This window comes from Nanorana parkeri, unplaced genomic scaffold, assembly GCF_000935625.1.
Source record: "Nanorana parkeri isolate BGI_ZX_2015 unplaced genomic scaffold, ASM93562v1 scaffold834, whole genome shotgun sequence".
NCBI classification, from domain to species: Eukaryota; Metazoa; Chordata; class Amphibia; order Anura; family Dicroglossidae; genus Nanorana; species Nanorana parkeri.
In genome coordinates this window covers 171,880-196,949 of record NW_017307102.1, presented here as the reverse complement: position 1 = coordinate 196,949, position 25,070 = coordinate 171,880, and the positions used below count along the sequence as shown (strand labels likewise).

General features: G+C 45.0%; 1 protein-coding gene across 1 annotated transcript; it reads left to right on the top strand.

Moving 5' to 3' along the window:
* The first annotated feature begins 1,121 nt into the window (after window positions 1-1,121).
* SPOUT1 (SPOUT domain containing methyltransferase 1) lies at window positions 1,122-21,988 on the top strand. Its single transcript, XM_018565333.1, has 12 exons — window positions 1,122-1,151; window positions 4,091-4,133; window positions 4,222-4,344; window positions 6,176-6,335; window positions 6,420-6,509; window positions 8,402-8,451; window positions 8,533-8,663; window positions 14,289-14,358; window positions 17,139-17,237; window positions 17,321-17,423; window positions 18,657-18,804; window positions 21,853-21,988. The coding sequence occupies exons 1-12, from the start codon at window positions 1,122-1,124 to the stop codon at window positions 21,925-21,927; spliced, it is 1,122 nt and encodes a 373-aa protein (XP_018420835.1). The 3' UTR covers window positions 21,928-21,988.
* The last annotated feature ends 3,082 nt before the right edge of the window (window positions 21,989-25,070 follow it).

Sequence of the window (25,070 nt, the reverse complement as noted above, 5' to 3'; positions counted from 1 at the left end):
GAGTAAGGAAGTGATGCAGTCAGGGAGGGGAAACCGTGACTCCATAAGAGTAGCTGTGCCATTGGAGGACCAAAAAGGAGATTCCCAAAATGTGTAAGTAGATTGGAAACGCGAAAACGATCCATCTTCTAAGCCGGGTGGAAAGTCAGGATTTCCCATGACTGGCGTCATAGTTGACCCCACCAGTGATTTCACAGTAAAGGAGGAGCCGCAGCAGTCCCACCCCTCAGCTGTCATTGCTCTCGCCTCCTGTTAGTGTTTCCTTTAAGCACATGTGCATGCAGCCCAGCTACTTGGCACCTAGCAGTGGCTCCCTCTACCAAATTGGACGCTTCTGTGCAGAGCATTTACAAGAGACTGATGCCTGTCAGATACTAAATCTAAATGGATTACACTGCACCTCATTTCATCAAGCATACTTCATGCAGTATCCCATAACGCAGATCATGAAGCACCTCTCACTTTGCATTCCCCCCATCATATGGACTACACTGCAATTACACTGTGCCCCTTTATATTAAGCATACTCCCCACCACAATGATATGGACCCCACTGCATCCAACTACACCTCTTGCACTGACCAGAATGCAGTCATGTGACATTCCCTTACATGCATCTTACACTGACCATACAGTGATCACCCTGTACCCGATTGCATAGAGCACAGAGCAGTCACACAGCACCCCATACAGAAATTACACCTCACAGTCACCCCCTTGCACTGAGCACAGAATAGTCAAACTGCACCCCTTCCATGGATCACAACTGTCACCGCTCCTTAGTCTGCACCCCCGTCCATGGTGCACACAGCACTCACACACTGCACCCCACTGAGTGCACCTTTTACATATATCTGAATCCTCCTGCCACCCCAAACCACGTTGTTCTTGGAACACACCGCAGACATAAAACGTCACCACCACTTTCACCCAGATCATCTGACAGCTGTCAGCACTCGCTTAGCTCCGCCCACTTCCCCTTCTATGGCCGTCAGGTCCTCCCAGTGGGTGCGGTTCTCTTCTTGCTATGGTTGTGGTCACGTGGCTCTCGGCTTTCAGTCTCCGCTGGTTGCTACGGGAGTCCTTGCAAAGCGGAAGTTTGCGGACCACGTGGGTGAAGCATGGCGGAGAAGAGGGCCAGGCTGGATCCGGTGAGGGGATGTTGTGTGGTGGCAGCTGGCTAATGTTTGTTTGTGAAGGTGCTGAAGGGAAACTTCTGTGAGATATAGGCGGACGGTTTCTGTACACGGCACCATCAATATCTGTTTTTTTTTTTTTATGGCAAATGCGGATTTAACTGGCAGCTACGTATTTGGTTCTCTGAGGCTGTGTTCACGCTGTGAGGGGCAGCATTCAGTACATGGCTGTATTGCTCTTCGTGGAAAAAAAAAAAGCATACAAAGACATAGAAATCTGCAGTTTATATTGCATAAAGCTTTCAGGCAGATGGTTTCCACCTTTTTCATCAAGCCTAACCCGAACACTTGGGCTGTGTTAATTTTTTTGGGGAGAATATATGGGAGAGACAGCCAGGGGAGAGAGGGAGAGAGCGTGAGATGAGACAGCCAGGGGGAGAGAGAGCGAGATGAGACAGTTGGAGAGAGCGGGACGAGACAGCGCCAGGGGTGGAGAGAGCGGGACGAGACAGCGCCAGGGGTGGAGAGAGCGGGACGAGACAGCGGCAGGGGTGGAGAGAGAGAGCGAGACGAGACAGCGCCAGGGGAGGAGAAAGCGAGACGAGACAGCACCAGGGGAGGAGAGAGCGAGACGAGACAGCGCCATGGGAGGAGAGAGCGAGAAGAGACAGAGACTCCTCCCGGTTTTTCCTCCCCGCTCAGATCCTCCGGTCTTTCCTCCCCGCTCAGATCCTCCCTGTCAATACCTACTCTTATTCTCTCTTTTCCAGATAGTCCCAAAGCTTGCCCACCCTTTACTGCCTCCTGCAAATTGGTGTAGGCCAGTGTGACTGCCCATAAGAAATTGGCCAAGATAAATGAGAGAGGGTAAGGCTTAGTGGCAAGCTCCGATATCACATAGAAGTGTTGGAACTTTACCTGTCAGAATGTATTTGCAGTTGGCCCTAATATTTTTGAATCAAAGTTCCTGTCTCTTTCAAAACTAAAATAAGTGGAAATGTTGTGTGTCTACATTTTGTTTCCACTAGACTCGGTAATTGTCTCTAACATACCGTACACCCCTCATCTCAGCTAAGCGTAGTAGAATGGTCCAAATACTTTTTGCCAAAATTCCTTTATCTCTTCTCCCTGCCCAGTACTATCTACATACCTTTTAAACGCATCAATTTCAACTATTGAAAAACTCCTCTAACGGAAGGTTTCCACTATACCCTATCACTGGTACCCCAGCTGTCCCTCATTGCCTGGATGAGTTTTGAAGACAATTACATGTAGGGATAAGATTATTCAAGCAAAGTTTTTCTACAAAATATAATCCTTTTGAAACTGGACTCTAGGTCCTATCCACGCTGTTTTAAGAAATGCGATCATGAAGGGTTCTCTGGCCCTTTCCGATATATGTAATTCCACAGTCTGCCTTTTAGGCTTCGAGGAGTTGGAGGTGAACCAACATTCAACGGGCCTCCTAAGATTTTCCCTATATGCCTAAAAGGTTATTCCCCTAGTGTTGAAGAATCCATCCCTGGGGACATGGAAAATACTCCGTGACCACAAATTTTACTCTTATAAAAATTCCTTTATGAAAATAAAGTTCACCAACAATTTTTCGGTTAAATGTGGGGTCCATGGCTGGCATATACCTCCACCATTTCAGGTGTTTCTTATGTCATTTATGTTACTCAGTATATGTGTATGGACTTTTTCTTTTTATTTTTTTTTACCCTTTCTAGTATCTCAATGTTTTTCCCCCCAACGTGTATTTTCAAACCTGTAACTATACCTTGTAAGGTATGCGTAATTCTTAAAGGAGAACTATGAGGTGATTGATTTTCACTCAACCTCATAGTTCAAGCCGTCGTGTGACAATGAAACTGTCACACGTCGGCTCAATAGATCGGGAAGTGAGCGAACGCATACCGTCGCTCGCTCACTTCTCGATCATCTCCCTGCAGAGAGCGGTGACTGGCGGAACGGACGGGGGAGGGGGCGGGTACAGCTGGCTCTGCCTCTAGATAGGCAGAGCCAGCTGTCGCTCACGCAGCTGGGTGGATCTCGACAGTGATGTCGGGATCCGTCTCGGCTGCAGCGATCTCAGTTTACCCTAAGCTGTAGCTCGCGGTATACTGAGCTTTGGGTCACGGGAGGATGCTAGTATATGGGCTCCTGTGACCCTTAAGAGAACTATGGGGATAAAAACCACTTACCCCATAGTTCTCCTTTTAAGTATAGCAACTAGAGACAACAGCAGCGGGTTTTTCCTATTGTAATAGTTTTATTGTTGTATGGAATGCACATAAAAAACAAACGTCATCTTAAAAAAAAAAAAAAAATCTGCTAACAGGAAGCCTGCTGACAAACCACCTTAAAGGGTTATTAAACCTTTGCATGTTTTTGCATATATCTATGGCTAGCAAGCAGTAGATATTTGCAAAACGATAAATAAAAAACTTTTACAAAGGGTTAATACTTACCCGTGTCTCTGCCACGCGCTCCCATACGAACATCTGAAAATTTCTCGGGCGCGCGCATGGGCAGGTCGGATGTTCGGCCGGGAGACGAGAGACGCAAGGTAAGTATATGGAGCAGAGTGGACCCGCACAGACTCTGTGGGACATGAGAGAATAGGAGTAGGCGCTGGATCGCAGACCCGCGTCAGCGCTGGAGGGACAGCTGAAAACTACAGGAAAGAAGATGATGATGATCGGATTAAGAGGCATCATTTAAGGTAAGTCCCTACAGCAGGATTGGGAAGGGGGGAAAAAAGTTTGACTTTAATCCTTCCAGAGTGCAGTGCTGAGTTGATGGTGTGACTAAAGGTCTTTGCTTTCTGTGTAGTAGTGCTGCACAGTGACTGTACTTTGCTATATAATTCATAGATCTGTAACTGCCTATTATCGAGTATTTATTGCTCCAGAATATTTCTGCTCATTTTATGTGCCTCCTTTTTTTTCCAGGGATCTGACATGAAGATAAATTGGAGAAACGAGTCAGAGAAACGTAAGAACTTTGATGATTTTTTTCCCATTTTTGGTTGTGGTTCAGGCTGTCCTCCTGAAAATAATTGCATTGTGGATGTCCTTTACAGGAAAAGAACAAAAGAAAAAATGGAGAGAAGAGAACTTGCTGAAAAAGCTAGAAAAAGCTCAACTACAGAAGGCAGAAGCAGAGAAACGGGCACAAGAAAAGGAGAAGAAAAAGGCAGACAATGGTACTTGTTTTATGATGGCCTATCAAAATCTTTCAGAGCAGATGGGAAGATATCGGGTTTATCATTGCAGGTTAAGTGTATTTTGGGGTGGGGGGGTTGTAGTGCTTCCTTGAAGATTAGGCAAAGTAACGGGTTCACTTGGGTCTATCAGCTGACCCTCTATCTTCAAGCATTGCGGGAAGCAAGGAGGAGTGTTCTGTGCTCCCCAGCTCCAAAAGTGCCAACCTTTTAATGAGCTGGCTCAGTGAACTTTAACACATAGTCCAGACAAAGCACAGGTTCATTTAAAAAAGAAATGCTTCCTTTTCTATGGGTTTTAAAACATTTTTTTTTACTGTGTTTAAAGAGGAACTAAACTATAGAAGCTGTGCCCAAAAAATGCAGGCAAAGGACTAGTCACCTGTATTGCCTGGTATCTCTATGCAGCTGCTCTTTTAGGCTGGGTTCACACTTTTTTTTATGCTCGTTTTTCCGCGTTTCACTGGCGGTCTGATTTTCTTTTTGGGTTTTTTTTTTCTTTATTTTCACTATTAAAAAAAATGTTTTTGTTTTTTTACTTTTAAACTTCCCGCCGGCTCCGCCCCCTGCGACGCGGCCGCTCGCAAGGGACGGAAGTCGGCAGCCGCCGAAGACGCAGCGGGGATTGCGGACAAGGTAAGACCTGTACGCTGTATTCCCGAGTGTGGCTCGGGGTTACCGCTTTGTTAACTCCGATCCACACTCGGGAATACCAATGGCAACGTGCGGCAAAACGCCCCAAAGAAGCTCCTGTACTTCTTTGGGCGTAGGGCGTTTTGTAGCGCGTTCATACGGCCTGTAATACGCCCAGGTGTGAACCGTACCCCTAGGAAATAATGGGATTTTGGTGTTTGAGCGTTTTGCAGAGCGTAGAAACGCGCTATAAAACGCCCAGGTGTGAACCGGGCTTTACTCATTACCTGCTTATCATGCCTTGTCACACTGTATCTCAGTGTGAAGGCAGCCATCTTGGTATAGGCTTTGCTTCTTCATGTTAGAGGCTCTATCAAGGAGAACAGCGAGCAGCACTTTGGTGACATCAACAAATCTCATTTTAAATCTGCAGAGAATAGCGGTCAGACAACAGTGCCTTAGATCTCACATTGCAAATATACATCTAAGAGGCTATAGGCAGAGGCACAATTAACATTTCTAAATGTTCCCTACGGCATGTAACGTTATCCCTTTTTGCAAACTAGCCACTAGAATCACTCCCTCCTTAACAGATGTTGAGGTAAGTTATCTGCCAAATAGATAATGCATACTTTTTAGTGGGGTGCCAGACCTAGGTTTGTACTGTAATAAGAAGCTGTAAAGCACAATCTTTCTGATGTACTACTAAGCAGGGACACATTTTGGTTAGTGGTCCACCTTTATGCAAAACTCCAGGACTTGTAAAATAAATCCTTACAGCGGGGCTACCTCCACACTGCAAGGGTTAGCTGCTCATTTTAGTCTAGGAGATGGATTAAAGAAGATATATTCACCTGATCCTCGATCCCACCTTGCTGCTAGACCAGTCCCTGCAGCCCCCCTTCCCCCCCTGATGAGCATTTTGTCTGGTCCAAATTTTAGCAAATATGGATTCTCTTATAATGTATCTGAAGCCATATTGTTGTTAATTAGTTTTGGGTAGGGAAGGTCCAGCTGGGGTGTTCTCCCTTCACTTTGTGCCCTGGAGACGCAACCGGAAGTGGAAGGAAATCTCGACAAAATGAGACCAATTGAATTTGAACATCCTTTTTGGTTTAGGTTTCTCTGCATGACAGTAGGGATTTGTTTCTTACTTGGCTGAACAAGCTTTTTTCCACAGGTTGCCAGTACACACTTAGCGTGGCTTTACCGGGATCCATTTTGGACAATGCCCAGTCTCCAGAGCTGCGGACTTACCTGGCTGGACAGATAGCACGAGCCTGTGCCATTTTCTGTGTGGATGAGATTGTGATATTTGATGAGACTGGAGAAGGGTCAAAGTATGTTCTGTATATTTCCCATACTGGTGTGTATTCTGTGTGTCCGTGCTGCTTTCCTGCTCAATGATTCGGTTTACATTACAGGAGCATGGAGGGGAACTTTGAGGGTGTGGGGAAGAAAGGACAGGCCTGCGTGCAACTAGCAAGAATACTCCAGTATCTAGAATGTCCTCAGTAAGTCATTATTTTTAAAGGGCATCTGTCGTTCAAGTTGTCTATAGGAATAAAATACTTGCATGCAGAGGTATATGTCGAAGCCTCAAATCCTGGGGCACTGTAATGGGAAAAATATGACAATTTCTGATACTGTATAGCCCCAGTCTTGCTTTACCACCCTTTCACTTGCTGCACCAGCTGGCTGATCACTGTAATGGGTAGCCTCTCTGACCCATACATTTCATTTAAAGTTAGAATTGTAATTTATTTTTTTTAGTTTCATAAGTTTTTTTTTTATTAATTTTTTCCAAGTATAGAAATACAGCTAGTACATACACTCCAACATAGAGTGCATGCGCACATTAGTTCAAAAACGTTAACATATGTATATGCTAAAGTGAAAAAGAAAAGAAAAAGAGGCGTATGTGTTCTAAACATGCTCCATCGCGTTAAATGCTTAAACTGTATCCAGGGCACTGAAGGGCCCTATCTGTGTGGGTCCAGATTGCGTGGATCTTTGTAAGTACATAATAAGAATTGTAATTTCTTTTGCAGTCTGTGTATGGTCTTTTGTTCTAGTTCCTTTGAGAAAACGGTATCACGAAATTAAGTGATTCTGGTTTAATGAGGACAGAGCCAACTACAAGAAATATTAGAAGATAAAGCACTGAGCGATCAGCGATCACTGAGTGTGGCTAAAATGCATGTCCAGACCTCATACCATGCTAGGAGCTAGCCTATTTTATAGGCATGCACCAATATATCGGCCGCCAAAACATATCGGCGAAAATGGCACTTTTGGCATAATTCCGAAACTGCATTTTCTGGCCGATACAGCGGTGCATCCTGTTCTCTCCTCCTCACTGGGCGCTGCTCTGTGTCCCAGCGGGGAGGAGAGAAACTGTGACAGGTGGCCGAGCGCTGTGAGCGGCCAGCGTCTCTCCTCCCCACACCACTCAGCCTCCTGTCACAGAACGGCAGAGCGGTATGTAGGTGGAGACAGCCAGGCTGAGCTCCGCTCGCTCAGCCTGCTGCGACAGTGAGTCAGGAAGGAGAGCGGTACAAACACTCAGTGATCGCTGAGTGTTTGTACATAATTGAGGACATAGTATGGTTACTATATCCTCAATTATGAATGAATGGGAAGTGATCTACATCACCTCCTGTTTATTCATGATTGTGGTGATGTTAAACACACTCTGTCCTCATGTTATGAATGAAATGAACACTCAGTTTAGAGGCTTCCTGTTCATTCATAACAGGAGCTGCAGAATAAATGATTGAAAATACAGAGTCCTCAATCTCTTTTTCTATTTTAAAAGGGAAATATCAGGGGTCTGTTCAGACCCCCAATATTTCCCTGAAGTCCCTAAAAGTCAAGTAAAAAATATTTAATAAAAAATGAATAAATATAAAAAAAAATGTATTTAAAATATTTGAAAAAGTTCAAAAATAAAAACCATTTTCAGTTTTGGCCTGACATATTTTATTTTTTTCGGTTGTGACATTTTCATTTCGTTGCACCTCTACTATTTTTGTTAACCTTACTTAATATGTAAAGAACTGTCAATACAAAAAAAGTGCAAAGGAAGGGGAGGCTATAGCAGCCACCAAAGAAGGAAATTAGCCAGATCAGACAAAAATCTCATGGCACTGCCTAGGCCAGGGGTAGCCAAACTCCGGCCCTCCAGCTGTGGTGGAACTACAAATCCCATGAGGCATTGCAAGACTGACAGCCACAGACATGACTCCCAGAGAGAGATGCATCATGGGATTTATAGTTTCACCACAGCTGGAGGGCCGGAGTTTGGCTACCCCTGCTCTAGGCAGTACCAGACGTTGCTGAACAAGCTATATTTCTTAGACAAAATTTATTCATAGTATATTTGTTCTATTTTGCCCTTTTCTAGGTATCTAAGAAAATCTTTCTTTCCCAAACATCCGGACTTGCAGTTTGCAGGTAACTGTGCAAAGACATGGGAGGTTGGATGATTGAATATGAGTGACGCCATCTCATTACCATTTTGCTGGACTATTTTAGGTCTCCTGAACCCCCTGGACAGCCCTCACCATGTGAGAATAGATGAAGAGTCGGAGTACAGAGAGGGAGTTGTTTTAGACCGACCGACTAAACCAGGCAAAGGCTCATTTGCTAACTGTGGCATGAGAAAGGTACCCAATTCACTGTTACATTCTTATACCTTTTTTTAAAAATTATATTATAAATGCACATATTTTTAACACACACTTTGCTGGAAAACGTGAGGATATGTATGAAAATGTACGTTAATGTGCATTAAAAGCATGCATTTTTAAAACACAGATTCCTATCAGGGTTAGAAAAACATGGAGGTTGCCATTTCCTGTTTAGAGATGCTAAATGCCTGGCTGTCATTCTGTTCCCTTTCCTTTTCATACTTTGAGACAAACTTTGAACAAGCAGATAAGGATTTTTGATTTTTCTGAACGCGTCCAGATCACTGATTCAGAATGCATTGAAGTCAGAATATTGTCATCATAGCCAGTCTTTTCTTCTGTCCTTTACTTACATCCTTTTGATCCCCCAAACTGGCCCTGTATTCCTCCATTGTTTTTGCCCTTCCTGTTTGTGACTGGGCACCACCATTCTCTCCATAAGCGGAAATAGGTCCCAGTTAGGTCTCACCCATTCTTATAGTCCTTAGATGGAGAAGTGTGCTTAATAACATCATGCTTCCTTCTATGGGTCTGTACGATGAGCACAGAACTTGGTCGCGATCTGCCTACATCAGTTGATAGGCAGCTATGAAAATAGGATTAAATTATGACCTGCCAACATGCTTGGATAGGCAGCTGTGCAAAAATCTGCTTTAGTTATCACAGCACTGTCCCTCACGGTATCTATATAGATCGATCGATATCTATATAGATCGATCGATATCTATATAGATCGAGATGCCAAACCTGTCACACATTTAACCTTCTCAGCTTAAAAGAGAACTATGGGGTAAGTGTTTTCTTTAGGGTCACGGGAGGACATATACTAACCTCCTCCCTAAGCTCAGTATATAGCAAGCTATAACTCATGATATACTGAGACTGCTGCAGCCAGGATGGATCCTGACAATACTGTCATGATCCACCCAGCTGCGTGAGTGACAGCTGGCTCTGCCTATCTAGAGGTAGATCAGTCACTGCAGGGAACCAATCTGGAAGTGAGCGGATTGGCTGCATGTTTCTGCTCACTTCCTGATCAATGGAGCCGACCTGTGACTGCTTTGTCACACGTCGGCTCTAACTATGAGGATGAGTGGAAATCACTCGCCTCATAGTTCTCCTTTAATCGTAGACCTCTATGATTTAGCTATGGAAATTCTGCATTTACAGAAAAAGTCAGCCATAAAGCAGTGGGTAAGAGGGATCAGTATGTAGAAAGTGAGCATTAGTTTGGAGTTGGGCTTTAACCTTAAACCTGAAAAGCAACCCCTAATCCTTAACAATTAAACACTGCCTGCTAATTCCTGACCCTAGGGGCCTATTCACACTTTGCGTTAATGCTTGTTATGTCACTGCATTGCGTTAAGGCAGCTCATTCATTTAAAATGATCTGCCAGCGCAGAAGAATAAACTAAAATTGGGCATGCAGTATTTTGTCCGATGCAGTGCATGTAAGTGTTTTTCCTGCTTTGTTGTGCACAGTAACGTATGTGCGTCAGAGCTGCATTGCCACAGCATATTGGAGTGCCATTCAAAATGAACGGCACAGCAATGCACTTAATCTGCATGTGTTTTGGGCCTATCTGTAATATAACTCAACCCCTAAAATATTCCCCAATACTAAATGGACTCCTGTAGCGTACCTACCTTATTCAGAGGTTAGGAAATAGAACAGTTCCACGTTGAAATGTATCGGTTCTGATCATGTTAGCTTCAATTTGCTAAGAGTTAAATAGAGCATGTATTTTTTCATATATTTAATACATGAGGTTTTCTCCTCCATCCTCCTCTCTCATCCTCCTCTCTCATCCTCCTCTCTCATCCTCCTCTCTCATCCTCCTCTCTCATCCTCCTCCCTCCTCCTCTCCATCATCTGGGCTATTTTGCTATATTTAGCACTTTAATTTAGTAATATTTTTTATGTCACAGGGAGACTAGCCTTTCCATTGGCTCAAGAATATAAAAATTTAGTCTGATTTGGCTAGCGCACTCCTAGGGTGATGCGTTAAGGCTGGTGTGCGGCTCCTTTTGTTAGGCCAAGGTGTCCAACTATGTGAAGCTCAACAGAAAAGTAAAAAAGGAAGGAGCGCAGCTGACTGGCACAGAATGTGTGGATGGTGAATATCCAGGGTTTAACTGTTGGCGCTATATAAATCCTGTATAATAATAATAATGGATTGTGGTAAATTTTTTAAAACGTTGGAATGAAAAGGGTGGTGTTTGACACTCGCGTGTGATGAAGTGGGCACAGTGGTGGTGACTTCTTATGGGGTTGGTGTAGGTTCAGTGGTGGGACACTCCTGGTGATGTGGTCGTGGAGTCTCACCGCTAGAGTGGAGAGGGGTCGGTGGGCTGCCTGGATCCTTGAGCGAAATCCCGTTTTGTGTACCAATGTGGGAAGGAAACAATAAAAATTTTCAGAATTTCTAGATGTGTGTGTATATCTGGATGTGAAATCTTGGTGTGTGTGTGTGTGTGGCGCTATCATCGACTAACAAAATACTGTGGCAGGTAGAAGGCGCGGTGGCGAATAACGTTCCAAATGTTGAGGTGGCTGTTTGAAATTGTTCCTATGTTGGTCAGTCATGGTGGGATGCTGTTTGGGGGTTCCTGTGGAATTTCTTGATAGATGGGATCCTAGAGCAGACTTGCTGTGAGGGGGTTCAGATGGAAGGTCCTGACTGCGGAAGTGCTGGGCTGGCTGGAGATCTAATGTTCATGGTGATGCTTTTGCTGGGTTGGAGAGGCAGGAGTCCGTCCTGTATGGACAGGTGGTGTGAGCTGGGGTCTTGGTGTCCTGGCAATGTGGCTTGAGGAGGAGTGGAGCAATGTGCAAAGGGAAGACAGCCGCTGGGCATCAGAGGGAGAGCGTCCTCGTCTCCAGGTAACCCAGTTAGAGGGGGGCGGGAGGCAGAGAAGCTGTCGTGTCAGCTGTCGGCGGAACGGGACACCTCTCCACTCCAGCGGGGAGACCCCACGACCACATCACCAGGATTTGTCCCACCACTGTGCCCACTCCATCACACGCGAGTGTCAAACACGGCCCATTTCATTCCAACGTTTTAAAAAATTTACCTCCAATCCATTATTAAACCTGGTTATTCACCATCCACACATTCTGTGCCAGTCAGCTGCGCGCCTTCGTTTTTTTTTCCTTTTCTGTTGAGCTTCAAGAATGTAAATCATTTGTAACACTGCAGCAGGCGGAGGTCATTCTGTGACTGAAGGAACACTAAGAATGTGAAAACATTCTTCGCACCTCTGCCTGGTGCAGTGTTACAAATTATTTACATGCCTGAGCGAATGTCATTGCCGGTCACGTTCTGTCGCTCCAGCAGAAACAGTAAGCCCTCGTTCACACCTGAACGTTTTGTAGCTCTTTCTACGCTCGACGAACGCTATACAAAACGTTCACAAATATAAATCCCATTGTATTCAATGGTCTCGTTCCCACCTTGGCGTATTTCCGCCCGTCCCTAACGCGCTACAAAACGGCCCACGCCTGAAAAGGTACATGTACTACTTTGGGCTGTTTTGTTGCGCGTTTCCATTGGGATACAGCCAAGTAGTCTTCGGAAACGCGCGCTTGGCGTGCGACTTTTTTTTACAGCGAATCCCGGTAAAAAAACGCGCGACGGTCGCGCATATGCAATACGCCTAGGTGTGAACGAGACCTTAGAACGACCTTTCTCTGAAGTACTGACGCAGTTTAGGGCTCATCCACACAGACGCAAATACAGGCATACAGCATAAAATACACCTTTATTAAAACTGGAGCAGACAAAATCTGGAGCACTTGTCCATAGCAACCAATAAGCTTCTCTCTTTCATTTTCAAAGCTTAAAGTGATATTAAAGCCTTATTTTTAAAAACATTTTTCCTTTTAAGGAGACCCTCCTTTGCTGGAGGCTGTTGTGTTTTTCTTTAAAACTATTTAATTCCTCATTTTCTAGTGGGTCCCCGCAGCGATCTTCCCCCCTCACCCCTGTACGGGTGCCACCATCGTTCTAATGGAGGCACCCGTGCCCGCAGTGGCTGTGTGCGTCCATAGACGCATACAACCCTGTGGGAGGCCACACCCCTTCCCTCTTTGATGGCAGAAGGAGCCTATGGCTCCTCTGCCATCAGTATCCTCCCCGCAACCCAGAAGTTCGGGGAACGGAGAATCGCTTCAGGACGCTCCATAGGATTGCATGGACAGAATACACTGTATGCGGGCATAGACGTGTGTAACGAGCCCCTGCTCGCTCGGTTCCACTCTCCCGGCACTCCTCTGCTACTATTGGATCAGATGTCAGACCGCACGTCTGATTCTTCGATCGTCTGATAATCCGGGATTCGAACTACAGCTATGCGCCGTTCGAATCCAGTTGTGATAGCTCAGAACAAACACCAGGCAGGCTGTATGTAAGTTCCAACAGGGATCTGTTTTATTGAAGACCAGCTCAGTATATATACAGTTCAAGAAGTCTAAACACATAACGCAATCACACATGAACAGCATGCAAACAGACATCCCCTCCCCGATGCCTTAATGAATAGGGAGGGAGGAGACACATGTGATGGGATTATCTCCTGAGTGTATCATAGGGTGATCTACTCATCTACACCCGGAGTCAGCTACTCCTAGTATCAGCTATCCTAATCCCATCATTAACACAATACATCAAAGGGACCAATATACTGTAAAAGTTCAATGTCCAGAATTATCCCCCTTCAGTGCTGCTGGAGTCACAGCCTGTACCTTTAATACACACAGGGTCATCCAAATGTAATGCCAGGGAACATGTACAGTACATCCCTCCACACATAAACCTGGTAGAATGGTTCATTGTAACCCCAAGAGGTCCGAGGGGGGTCTCCATAGTTCTGGGTCCATAGTCAGTAGGAAGGAGGCTAGCCCCCAGGCTCCTCCAACAGCACCAGTGATGGTTCAGTCGCGTGTAAATACGGTTACTAACATGCAATCCTATGGACACAAAAAAGCAGCTACTTGGACTCCCGGGCAGCGCAAATACAGGAGTATTTTACGCTGCATGCCCATACACCTGTATTTGCATCTGTTATTAACGCCTTGTCACTTGGCTACTGTGAATATTTATCGCCTGGTGTAATAAATACTGATTTCAGGGGCTCTCTTATAATTGTGATTTGTTTGGTTGGCCACTACTACAGACAGGTCATGTAATAGAGGCCTGTGCGTGGTGAATACAGAAGGCGAGCTATCTAGACCTAAGACAGAGATCTGACTGTTGCAGAGAAGTTCTCTATAAGGATTCTGACATTATTTCCCACGATCATATTTATACGCTATAGTTCCCGCCTGTATCCCTGAGGAATAATTGGGATTGTCTGAAAAATTCTCGTTAGGAGGGAAGAAGGACCACTTGTAGGGAAATTTCCAACAAGTTTGAAAATCTCTATATGCGACAATCTCCCCCTGTGGAGCTCGCCATACCCTCTGGGATATTCAAAATGGCCCATTGTCACAAGTATACTTAAGATTGACTTGACTGCCTTACTTGCTATTATTGTGCATTTTATTTTAAAAAGCAAAATAAGTTCGTCAGTCATGTTGGTATTGTTCTCTTGTCTTGATAGGAGGTGCAGATAGACAAGCAACTGCAAGCAGGACTCCGAGTTACAGTGCAGTTACATGAAGATAAACCAGGTATTCTATTCTCATCGCTTATGGCATTGGAGTCGTGTGGACTGGGATTGGACTAATGCTGAACCCCAGCAAGGCACATACATACACAGCTGAATACTCATTTACAAATGATTTTACCATCCAAAGGGTTTTTTTTTGTCTATCCAGTCCTGAGATTTACACAGTCCAATCAAACGGCCAGCATATTGACGACTTTTATTCAACTGTTGTTAAAGCAGAACTATGGGGTCAGGGCTTTTCCCCATAGTTCTCCTAGCTACAGCTCGCGGTATACTGAGACGCCGCAGCCAGAGCGGATCCCGACATCGATGTCGAGATCTGCCCAGCTGCGTGAGTGACAGCTGGCTCTGCCTATCTAGAGGCAGAGCCAGCTGTACCCGCCCCCTCCCCCGTCCGTTCCGCCAGTCAGCGCTGGCTGATCGGAGAGGGGAATCCAGGCCCTCCCCTGTCACAGCAGAGAGCCGTGACAGGATCGAGAGGTGAGCGAACACCGGTATGTGTTCGCTCTCCTCCCGATCTACTGAGCCGACCTGTGACAGTCTCATTGTCACAGGTCGGCTAGAACTATGAGGTGAGTGAAAAGCACTCACCTCATAGTACTCCTTTTAAGCATTAGAGCTTGGTTGCCTCCCCACCCCCAGCCTGTGACTAGATGGTAAAGCAGCAACGGACTGCTAGACATTTGGGTACTCCGGCACACTGCAAATCCAGATATTTGAACTCTACTGTAGCGGTAGTGTAGTTTAGTGGAGAATTCTGGAAATTTTGATTTGTCCACAGCTGAAAGAACAGAAGACACCCACCACCTTCTAGTGCTAGCTCATGAAGACCTTGTATGGATTTTTGGCAATGCCAGTCAGCAGGTTAGCAGGCAGCACTTCTCTTATTGAGAAGCTCAGTTTTTGAACCAAGGGGCCTGATATATCTGTAAAAAAAAATGTCAAGGCAAGCTGTATTTTTTTAATTAAGACATTTCACTGGACATCTGACTAGCTTTCTCAATCTCAAAATCGAATTGAAAAAGCTGGTCGGATGTCCAGTGAAACGTCTTCAAGAAAAATACAGCAAGTCCAGTTGCCTTGACTTATTTTTTACAGCTATATCATGACCTGGATGAATGAGAACCTTCACAGACATAAGGGGCCTGATTTTCTCTCTCCGCACACTGCAAGACCTTGCTGGAAATATTCCACACATTGTGGCAATGTTTTATTTTAAAATGCTGGGTTCAGTGTGGAGCCCTCGATGGCCTGCAATGTGTTCTCTGTATAATGCTTCAGAGAGCACTATCACTTGACCTTTATGAAGGCATAATGTTTCCTTGCTTGTTCCAAGGTCGTGTGACAGATTTCCTTTTCCTTCAGGCACACATTTTTCCCCAATTATTAGAGTGAATGGGGTTCCCCTTGCTTCAACAGATGTAATGCATTTATAAGCATACAGCAGTGCTTTAGATATGTGTTGGAGGTGCTCTTAATACAAAATTAATGGTAGGGCCACACTTAGGCCATACCACAGCTTTAGAAATGGGCTCCTAGGTGTATTCATTTTTTTCATAAACACGAGGATGTTATGCAAATAATGATAATGGTAAGTTATACTATACTACAGTATATATACACTATATTGCCAAAAGTAATGGGACGCCGGCCTTTACACGCACATGAACTTTAATGGCATCCCAGTCTTAGTCCGCAGGGTTCAATATTGAGTTGGCTCCGCCCTTTGCAGCTATAACAGCTTCAACTCTTCTGGGAAGGAGTCCACAAGGTTTAGGAGTGTGTCTATGGGAATGTTTGACCATTCTTCCAGAAGCGCATTTGTGAGGTCAGGTACTGATGTTGGAGGAGAAGGCCGGGCTCGCAGTCTCCGCTCTAATTCATCCCAAAGGTGTTCTATGGGGTTGAGGTCAGGACTGGAGCGCAGTCATGTTGGAAGAAGAAGGGGTCTCTCCACACTGTTGTGCCAATCTGAAGGCCACACGAAGTTTGGAGGTCTGTAGCTATTAACTCTGCAGACAGTTGGTGACTTCATTAGACTTTTTTTGTTGCAAATTCTTTATTCAGAGACAAGAATGTCACATTGCAGGTGTTGCGCACACATAACACTGTGGGGGAATTTATAAAAACTGGAGCGGAGAGAATCTGGAGCAGTTGCCCATCGCAACCAATCAGCTTCTCTCTTCAGTTTAATCAGTTAAGATTTGAAAATGAAAGGTGGATGCTGGTTGGTTGCTCCAGATTTTGTCTGCTCCAGTTTTGATAAATTGTTGTTACAGATCTGGGTGAGCAGAAAAGTCTGGTAATCCGGTGTGACAATGGTATAAGTAGATTACATTGTTCTATTAGTCATAATGGAACCCAGAAGAAAGCTTCTGTTCTCTTATCTTTGCAATGGTCTTTTCTATGATCATAATAGGCAAATAAGTGTCCCCAAAACAAGGGGCATAAAATGAGAGAGAACAGAAAACAACTGAAAACCAAAGAAATAGATTTGTGGGATGGAAATTGGACAATAATGAATAGGAGAGGGAGAGTGTAAGAGGGAAGGAGAGAGGTGAGGGATAAAGAAGGGGGTCATTGGGAAATGGGGGCCCGGTTGCCAAGGTGGTAGTGGTCTGTATGCGCTAAGATACTGCCATATGTTCTGTGTGCTTTAAATCCACAATATTAGTTTTAAATGTGGATACAATGCATATTAAAAAGCATCCAGGTATTCTCCCATTACCTGCTGATCAGAGTGTAAGTGAAAGTTTTACAATTTGTGTTTTTATTTTGTAGAACAGAAAGTAAGGAAAGGGATTGTGGTGTCCCCACAACATCCTAGAACAGAGAGCGGCGTCTACTGGGGCTACAGAGTGAGACTGGCATCCTGCCTCAGTGAGTAAGACCATCTATTCCTGATGTGATCTGTTTGTGTCAGTGGGCGGTGACTTATAGTTTACTTACCTCTGACCTGCCAGGTGCTGTCTTCACGGAATGTACCTTTAAGGATGGCTATGATCTCACCATTGGAACTTCAGAGAAAGGAAGCAGTATGGAAGCCTTGACTCTGCCAGCATTCAGGTAACTATGGAAGATGCAACTCTGGTTAAAAATGTTCTTAACCCTTGTTTGTGGGGCTGCCCCGGCACTGCAAATGTTAAGGGCTCGTTTTTTGTCTAGGTTAAAAAAGGAACAAGGTTATGCTCACCCAGTCCTCTGAGCCAGCTGGCTATGACCACGCTCTTTCCTGCCTGTCTCCTCCTCATGTCCAATACACTGTGTAAAGAATGTGATGACTCGGGGACCTTAGAGCACTGCAGCGGAGGGGGAGAGAGTCTCCAGGGACCGGTCTAAGAGCAAGCTGGCTCAGAGGTTCAGGCGAGTATAACTTATGGTATGACAAAAAAAAGGGGGCAGCCCCACTGCAGAAGTTCAGATTTTTTTTTTTTACCTGGAGTTCTGCTGTAATAGTAAATAAAAATAAGCACCATCCTTATTGTGAACATAAAGATTTTGTGTGTGTGTGTTGTTAAAAGAGAACTATGGGGTAAGTGTTTTTCCCCATAGTTCTCTTAAGGGTCACAGGAGGACATATACTAACCTCCTCCCGTGACCCAAAGCTCAGTATATTGCGGGCTATTGCCCTCGATATACTGAGACGCCGGGACGGATCCCGACAATACTGTCGAGATCCACCCAGCTGCGTGAGTGACAGCTGGCTCTGCCTATCTAGAGGCAGAGCCTGCTGTACCCGCCCCCTCTCCCGTCTGTTTTTTCCAGTCAGCGCTGATGGATCGGAGCGCACAAACATAAGAAAAAAAAAAGTAAAACTAACCCTGCCGCCCCCACCATCTGCATGCGAATAAAGGCACGCGTAGGGCATGGTGTGCCATATTGTGGTAGCAAGGCAGCAGAGCTCTCTAACATGCACAATGTGCATTAAAGGGCAAGTTCACTTTCCCAAGTATTTGGGAAAATTGAATTACCCGCTCAAATCTGGCCCGAGCCACTAGCTGGTCTTTCTTCTAGGGCCTGTTTTGTCCTAAGTTTCCTTCTAGAGACTTGACCACAATCAGGTTGTAGGTCTGAGATGCATTCTGCTTCAGATATGGGCGTTGTGTGATTAGTACGCAGCCCCCGTTGTTTACTTCGGGAAAAAATGACAGAAGGTATTTGGTGCATTTTGTTGTTAATAAAGATGTGTAATAGTAGCTAGAGACCCTGCTGTATGGATTCTGTGTGTATGTATATCATTCTATAATATTGCTGGTGACCTGACAATGGTGAAGTAACTTTATTGTTTCACATTATTAGACATGCATTGGTTGTCTTCGGAGGACTCCAAGGACTAGAAGCCAGCGTAGACAGTGACCAGAACCTGGACATCGAAGAACCTAATGTCCTGTTTAACTATTACATGAACACATGCCCCGGGCAAGGCAGCCGCACCATCAGAACAGAGGTCAGTGCTTGCGCCAATCACATTATGAAGAAAGCTACTGGTCAGCGTTAGGTGTACCAGAAATACAATTTACATGGACTGTATATGAAATGGTAAAAGGTTCAAAACGCAGCTGAGCAGATGGACTCTTTCACGGATCTGACTCGGGTTGATCAGGGTACTGCTGTTGCTACATTGTCACTGCCAGTGTTTTATGCGGACCCATTGCTAGCCGGGCAGCTCCAAGACTATCCTGGATCAGAGCACCTTGGGTTTCTTTAGCTCTACTTGGGAATGTATTGCCTGCACACAGACCATAATGGTAGTAAGGTTGTGAACCTGGAAGAAAGCCAAGCATTGGTAACCTCAGAGCTGCTTGGCGGTGCTGATAAGGCAACAGACTGGCCGATATTCCAATCAGCACTGGGAAGTTTAATTATAGGGATTTTCCAATTTTTCTCTAAAACTACAAAACCTCTTTTTGAAGAAGATAAAGATTTCTCACAGCCCTGGACTTGTTTTGCCATTGGTATCGGTGTTAATTTTAGCCCTCGGGCAATGTACAAGGGCGAATGTATTCAGGCTGTACTGCTGATTTGGCTGCCTGTGACTGAGCAGGCAATCAACAGCACTTGCAGCCCATAGACCTAATCCTCCACCGCAGTAGTGCCACAGAAACCAGAGCCAGAATGAGTCTAGAGCTATTACTATGACATTAGTTATATAGGCCTGATTAAGACACATTAGGTCAGACAGAAGTAAATGGGTTAAAACAGGTTTGATTGGGATTAAGGTTATAACCTCTCTTGTTTTCATTGCCTCTGTGACTAAATAGTAAGTGAATACATATCAGGGACGTGTGATCAGGGGAGGCAGGTAAGGCAGAGCCTCACCGAGTATTGGGAAGAAAAAAAGGTGTCCACTTCAAGTCTGAAGCTGACAGCTTTTTTCTCCATATAGAGCGGCTTGTTACAGTTGACCGAGCAGGGAAAGCCTCCCCGCTGTGTAACCTGTCATGGACGGAGCACTGCCTGGTAATAACAGGCAGCGCTGCATCCGGCTTTTGACAGGTAGTTAGGCTACACAGCAGCAGGCTTCCCCACTGCTTGTGTAACCTAACTTGGTGAGGCAAGAGCTGTCACAGCCTCTTCTCTGTGTTAGAGGCGTGAGCTCTGTGGATGGTTTGGACCAATGGCAAAGCACCATGGTGTCCAAGATGTCCACTGAAAAAAAAAAATCAGTGAGGACATCGATCTCAATGCCTCACCAGTGATCAGCAAGTGAGGGACAGGGAGGCTCCTTCCTGTCTCCTCCCTTCCTCCTCCTCACACAGCTTGGTTACCGAGCTGGGGCCGAGGCCTCTGCGGGCTGGGGGATGCCTCACCCAGCACAAAAGGCACGTCACTGATGCATTTTCCTTATGGGGAGACAGGCACATTAAAGACCTGACAAAGGATCTTACCCTTCCTTGCACTTCTAAAAAAAATGCTGTGTGTGCCTCATTAGAGACATTTTGCACTCTCCGAGCATAGAATATTTGCAACATGGCTACAGCAATAAAAAGTGATGGAGGTTTTTACCCTGCCCTCCACTTTTTCCCCCAAAAAAACATTTGGAGTTACACTTTAAGTGTTAAGGGCAGGCATCATTTTAGATACAATGTTAAGTGTTGAGGTTAAGGTGAGGATTGAGTGTTTGGATCAGGTTCAGTTTAGGGTGAAGTTCTGGAGTGTTATAAGCTTATTTTATATCCTACAGTAGGGCTTCTCCTGCACTGCAAGGGTTAAAGGAGAACTATGAGGTGAGTGAAAATCACTCAGCCTCATAGTTTGCGCCGACATGTCACAAAGAAGCTGTCACACGTCGGCTCAATAGATCGGGAAGTGAGCGAACACATACAGTTGCTCGCTCACTTCTCGATCATGTCCCTGCAGAGAGCCGTGATTGTCAGTCATGGCTCCCTGTAGGGATTCCCCGCTCTGCTCCTCCAGCGCTGACTGGAGAAATGGACAGGGAGGGGGCGGGTACAGCTGGCTCTGCCTCTAGATATGAGAGCCAGCTGTCAATCACGCAGCTGGGTGGATCTTGACAGTAATGTCGGGATCCGTCCCGGCTGCGGCGGTCTCAGTATACCGCGAGCTATAGCGTGCGATATACTGAGCTTTGCGTCACAGGAGGATGCTAGTATATGTCCTCCCCTGACCCTTAGGAGAACTATGGGGAAAAACACTTACATTGTAGTTCTCTTTTAACTGCTCATTTTAGTCTAGGGGCAAAAATAAAGAAGATATAGTCATCTGATCCTCGGTCCAGTGGCAGTGACTACTCACTTCTCTCCCCCCTTCGGTCTTGCTGTGGTATGGACTGCTTCAGATGTGGTGACATGACAGGTCCTTAGTGCGTTGGAGCATGGGTTAGAAGGGGCTGTGGTGACCGGTTTAGCAGTCAGGAAGGACTGAGGACTGGGTGAGAATTTCTTCATCATTTTTGACCTCTAGTCAAAATGCAAGCGTTCCTTTTTTTTTTTTTTTAAATCTTGGAGTTCTTCTTTATGTAATGGGCTCCAGTTCTGTATCCACAGTCCTATGCTGTACTACATTAGCAAACAAAGGACATGGGTGTTTGATGGTAAGAATAAACCAAAAAATAAATGTAAAATCATTCTTGTCATTACCAGGAACTAACATTTTATGATGAAACACACTCACTGCGCTGGGAGTCAGAGTTCAATGACCAGCTGCAACACTGTGTCAGTGAAACCGTAGTGATTGCAAATATGTTGCGCTAGGTCTTAAAATAACATCATGACTGTTAGTCCTTTAATAAAATACATTGTTTATTTTTTGGTACCATGAAAAAAAAAAGTCATTTTCTGTTTGCCGATGTAGTACAGAAGGAGCAGGTCCTGCTCAGCCAGCCTCTATTCCTCCAGATTTTGAGGTCTTACATCTGGAGAATAAATCCTGACCTAGGACTCTGCTTGTGCCACGTTTACTTCTTTTGTACCTTTTTATTAGCTGGAGAATAGATCCACTTAAAAGAATCATACTAGTTTCTTTCTCCTTGCAGGAAGCCATCTTGATTTCACTAACAGCGCTGAAGCCCAGAATAGAAGCTGCATCTTGTCAAGCCAAAGAAAGCTGAACTGTGCATTCTGGGAACTCTTAAGTCGTCTGCATGTCGTGTAATGAAACCAGAGAAGAATATGTGGGCCATGATCAGCCTTTTGTCTAGTACGTGCTGGATAAAGATACTTTGATGTGAGCAACAAATACTTTTTTCCCCCCAGAATCTCCTACAATGTGACAACCCAAGTTCAGTGTACAGAGATCTCTGGAAAGACTTTACAGCTCGGACTGTGCAACCGCAGTGCAAGGAAGATCTCTGCTTTCTGACAAACGCATTTTGTAAAGAATTCAGAAGCATGCTACATTTTCTGTACATATGACAAGGTCCTACTACTAATTAAATTATTTTATTACATTCTTATGAGACTCTGTCATCACATAACATTTTGTAAATCGGGCATACCTGCAAAATAAGAGGGAATGGACACTTTTCTTACGCTGGCAGAAGGCCGCTATATTAGAAATCCTCCTCTGATGTCCAAAGGGAGTGTTGATGTCCTGGGTTCTCCTGTTGACCTCCATGTCACTACTAATGGGGTAAGGTAAAGTCATCAGGAAAAACCAGTGAAAGCTGCTGGAGACCCAGGAGATCATCACTCCTGGAAGTGTCTGTTTTATAGCATGTACTTCAGAAGAAGATTTCTCAACATTGGAGCTGTGTTTAGTGGTGCGGGCCACAGGTATGGCTTCAATCTTGATTATGCAAACAGGGTTGCTTTTAACGAAGTACACCATACAATATCCACTTTAAAAGCAACCAATCAGGTTTTATCTTATTAGCTTAGACCAGTGGTAGGCAACCTCGGCTCTCCAGCTGTGCTGAAACTACAAATTCCATAAGGCATTACGAGCCACAGGCATGACTCCCAAAGGCAGAAGCATGATGGTATTTGTAGTTTCAGCGCAGCTGGAGAGCCAAGGTTGCCTACCCCTGGCCTAGAGCAAAGGTAGGATGGAAAAAGTATGCAGATCAGCTGTGACTTTTTAATCTGCATATTGCGCTAGGTCCCTGAAGACTGGGACACAGACAGGAGGTCAAGCAATTACAGCCTGCATCATTTTTTACAGCATATATTCCTTTGTGGCCAATCATAGGTAATGACTAATCAAACATGCATAGCAGAAGCTGTCAACACATTTTACATGGAAAAATGAAAGCCAATAGCGCCAGAGTCGATCACTCCGCGGAAGAAATATGGACGCAGACGTTCTACAGGTCGCTGCCCCACAACAGTCAGGGAGACTGTGATATCTGATAAACAAAAACGGGGCGCCTTTCCTAGTGTAGATACATTTTTATTGAGCAAATAGCAAAAATAGAATAATACTCACAAAAGAGTAGATGACAATAAGCCTTCAAAGTCAAAAGTTGATCATCAGTCTTAACAAAAGCAAGACACAGCATGTGAGAGCTGCACAGATGACAGTTCCTGTGTAACAGCACAGTATGCCTGGGTTAATGCGTTTCTGGGGCCACACCCCCTTCCTCAGATCCTAACCTCTTCCCCCTTTCCATTGAATTAGTTTAAATAGAAGCTAACAGCCAATCAGTAGAGCCTCTAGCTGACAAATGGAACGTGATAGTCGTAAGCCCCGCCCATTCAGGGCGTGTAAATCCCTCAGTCAACATAGGACCGAACAGTCCTCTGATCGCCTTGCCCACTACGAGTAACAGCTCGCCGCCCAATCAGGGACAAAGTAACATCATGAACAGGCTCTGTGTGACTTGACTGCATCCGCACAGAGAGATCCGTGCCAGTGCTGGGAGAGAAGTTCAAGCTGCCGGGCATATGTGACAGACAAAAACACTTAGGGCCCATTCACACCACATCCAGATTACCTCCAGACCCAAAATGCATCCCAATGTATCCCTATGCTATTTCTGCAATACTGCTTGTGCTATTTTGTCTGGTCTTGAACGCACCTGTAAGACCATTTTAAGCTAAAAAAATTCAAAAACCACAATGCACTATGTTCCAGATCTAGTCCGGAAAATGGTGTGAACCCGGCCTAACGAAGAAAGGGGAAGTTTTAACCCTCAAAAGCCAGGCTAACCTTCACAGACAATGTATATATAATGTTTGATACATAGTATGCACAATAACTAAAGCAACAACATTAAATATACATTTTTAACATATTAGATGAATATATATGTATAAATGTAAAGAGATTGATTAAATGGATCGCTTAAATCTCATGATTAAAATATGGACATAATGTGAATAATCTAAAAATGAAATTAAAATTAAGAATAGAAATGGACACATTTAATCTGGTCCTCCAAACAAAGGAGACTAATGATTCATCAATGGAGACCAATGGTTTATCAATGGGATGCATGATTAAAATCTCTTCACATTTATAAATATATATTCATCTCATATGTTAATGGATATTTATGTTGTTGCTTTAGTCATTGTGCATACATGTAAAAAGCAACAGGATTTCATAGTTCTAAAGTGAACATGTGCTTATCCCATGCTGGGCCCCCACCATTCTGATACATACAAGAATGGGAGAGCATATGACTCACTCCCCTGTCTCATGACAATGCTGGTGATTGGCTACTCAGTCACCCAGCGTTGTAACGTGGGGGTGGAAAGAGGTTCCTCAGTCCTGTGTAAGCTCCCAATCCCAATGAAATAGAAAGGTAATATGTGCCGCTGATGAAGCTACCATTAGCCCTCATTCACAATAGAAACGGTCGTCACGTACAACTCCGTGCTGCGTGCACGGCCGTATCAGGCAGCTGCCGGGAAGGACAGGTGCTGCGTGATTAGTACACAGCCTTGTCTTTCTCTATGGGAGTACGCCGCCCTATGCTCACCCCAAGTGCAGGTCCGTACAGGTGCGTGTTTCCTGGCTTGGACACAGACAGGATCAATCCTGTCAGCGTATGAGTACGGACACCCGCATGGACGTGCAGGGCGGGTGAGTGTGGGGAGTCGTATGGCCACGTACTCCCATAGAGAAGAAGGACGGGGGCTGCGTACTAATCACACGCAGCGCCTGTCCTTCCCGGGAGCTGCCCAATACGGCCTTGCACGGAGCTGTACGTGCCGGACGTTTCTAGTGTGAATGAGGGCTTAAAGTGAATCTGTTATGCATGGCACGATTATGGGCAAAGTACAGGTCCACTTTTTAGCGGACAAAACA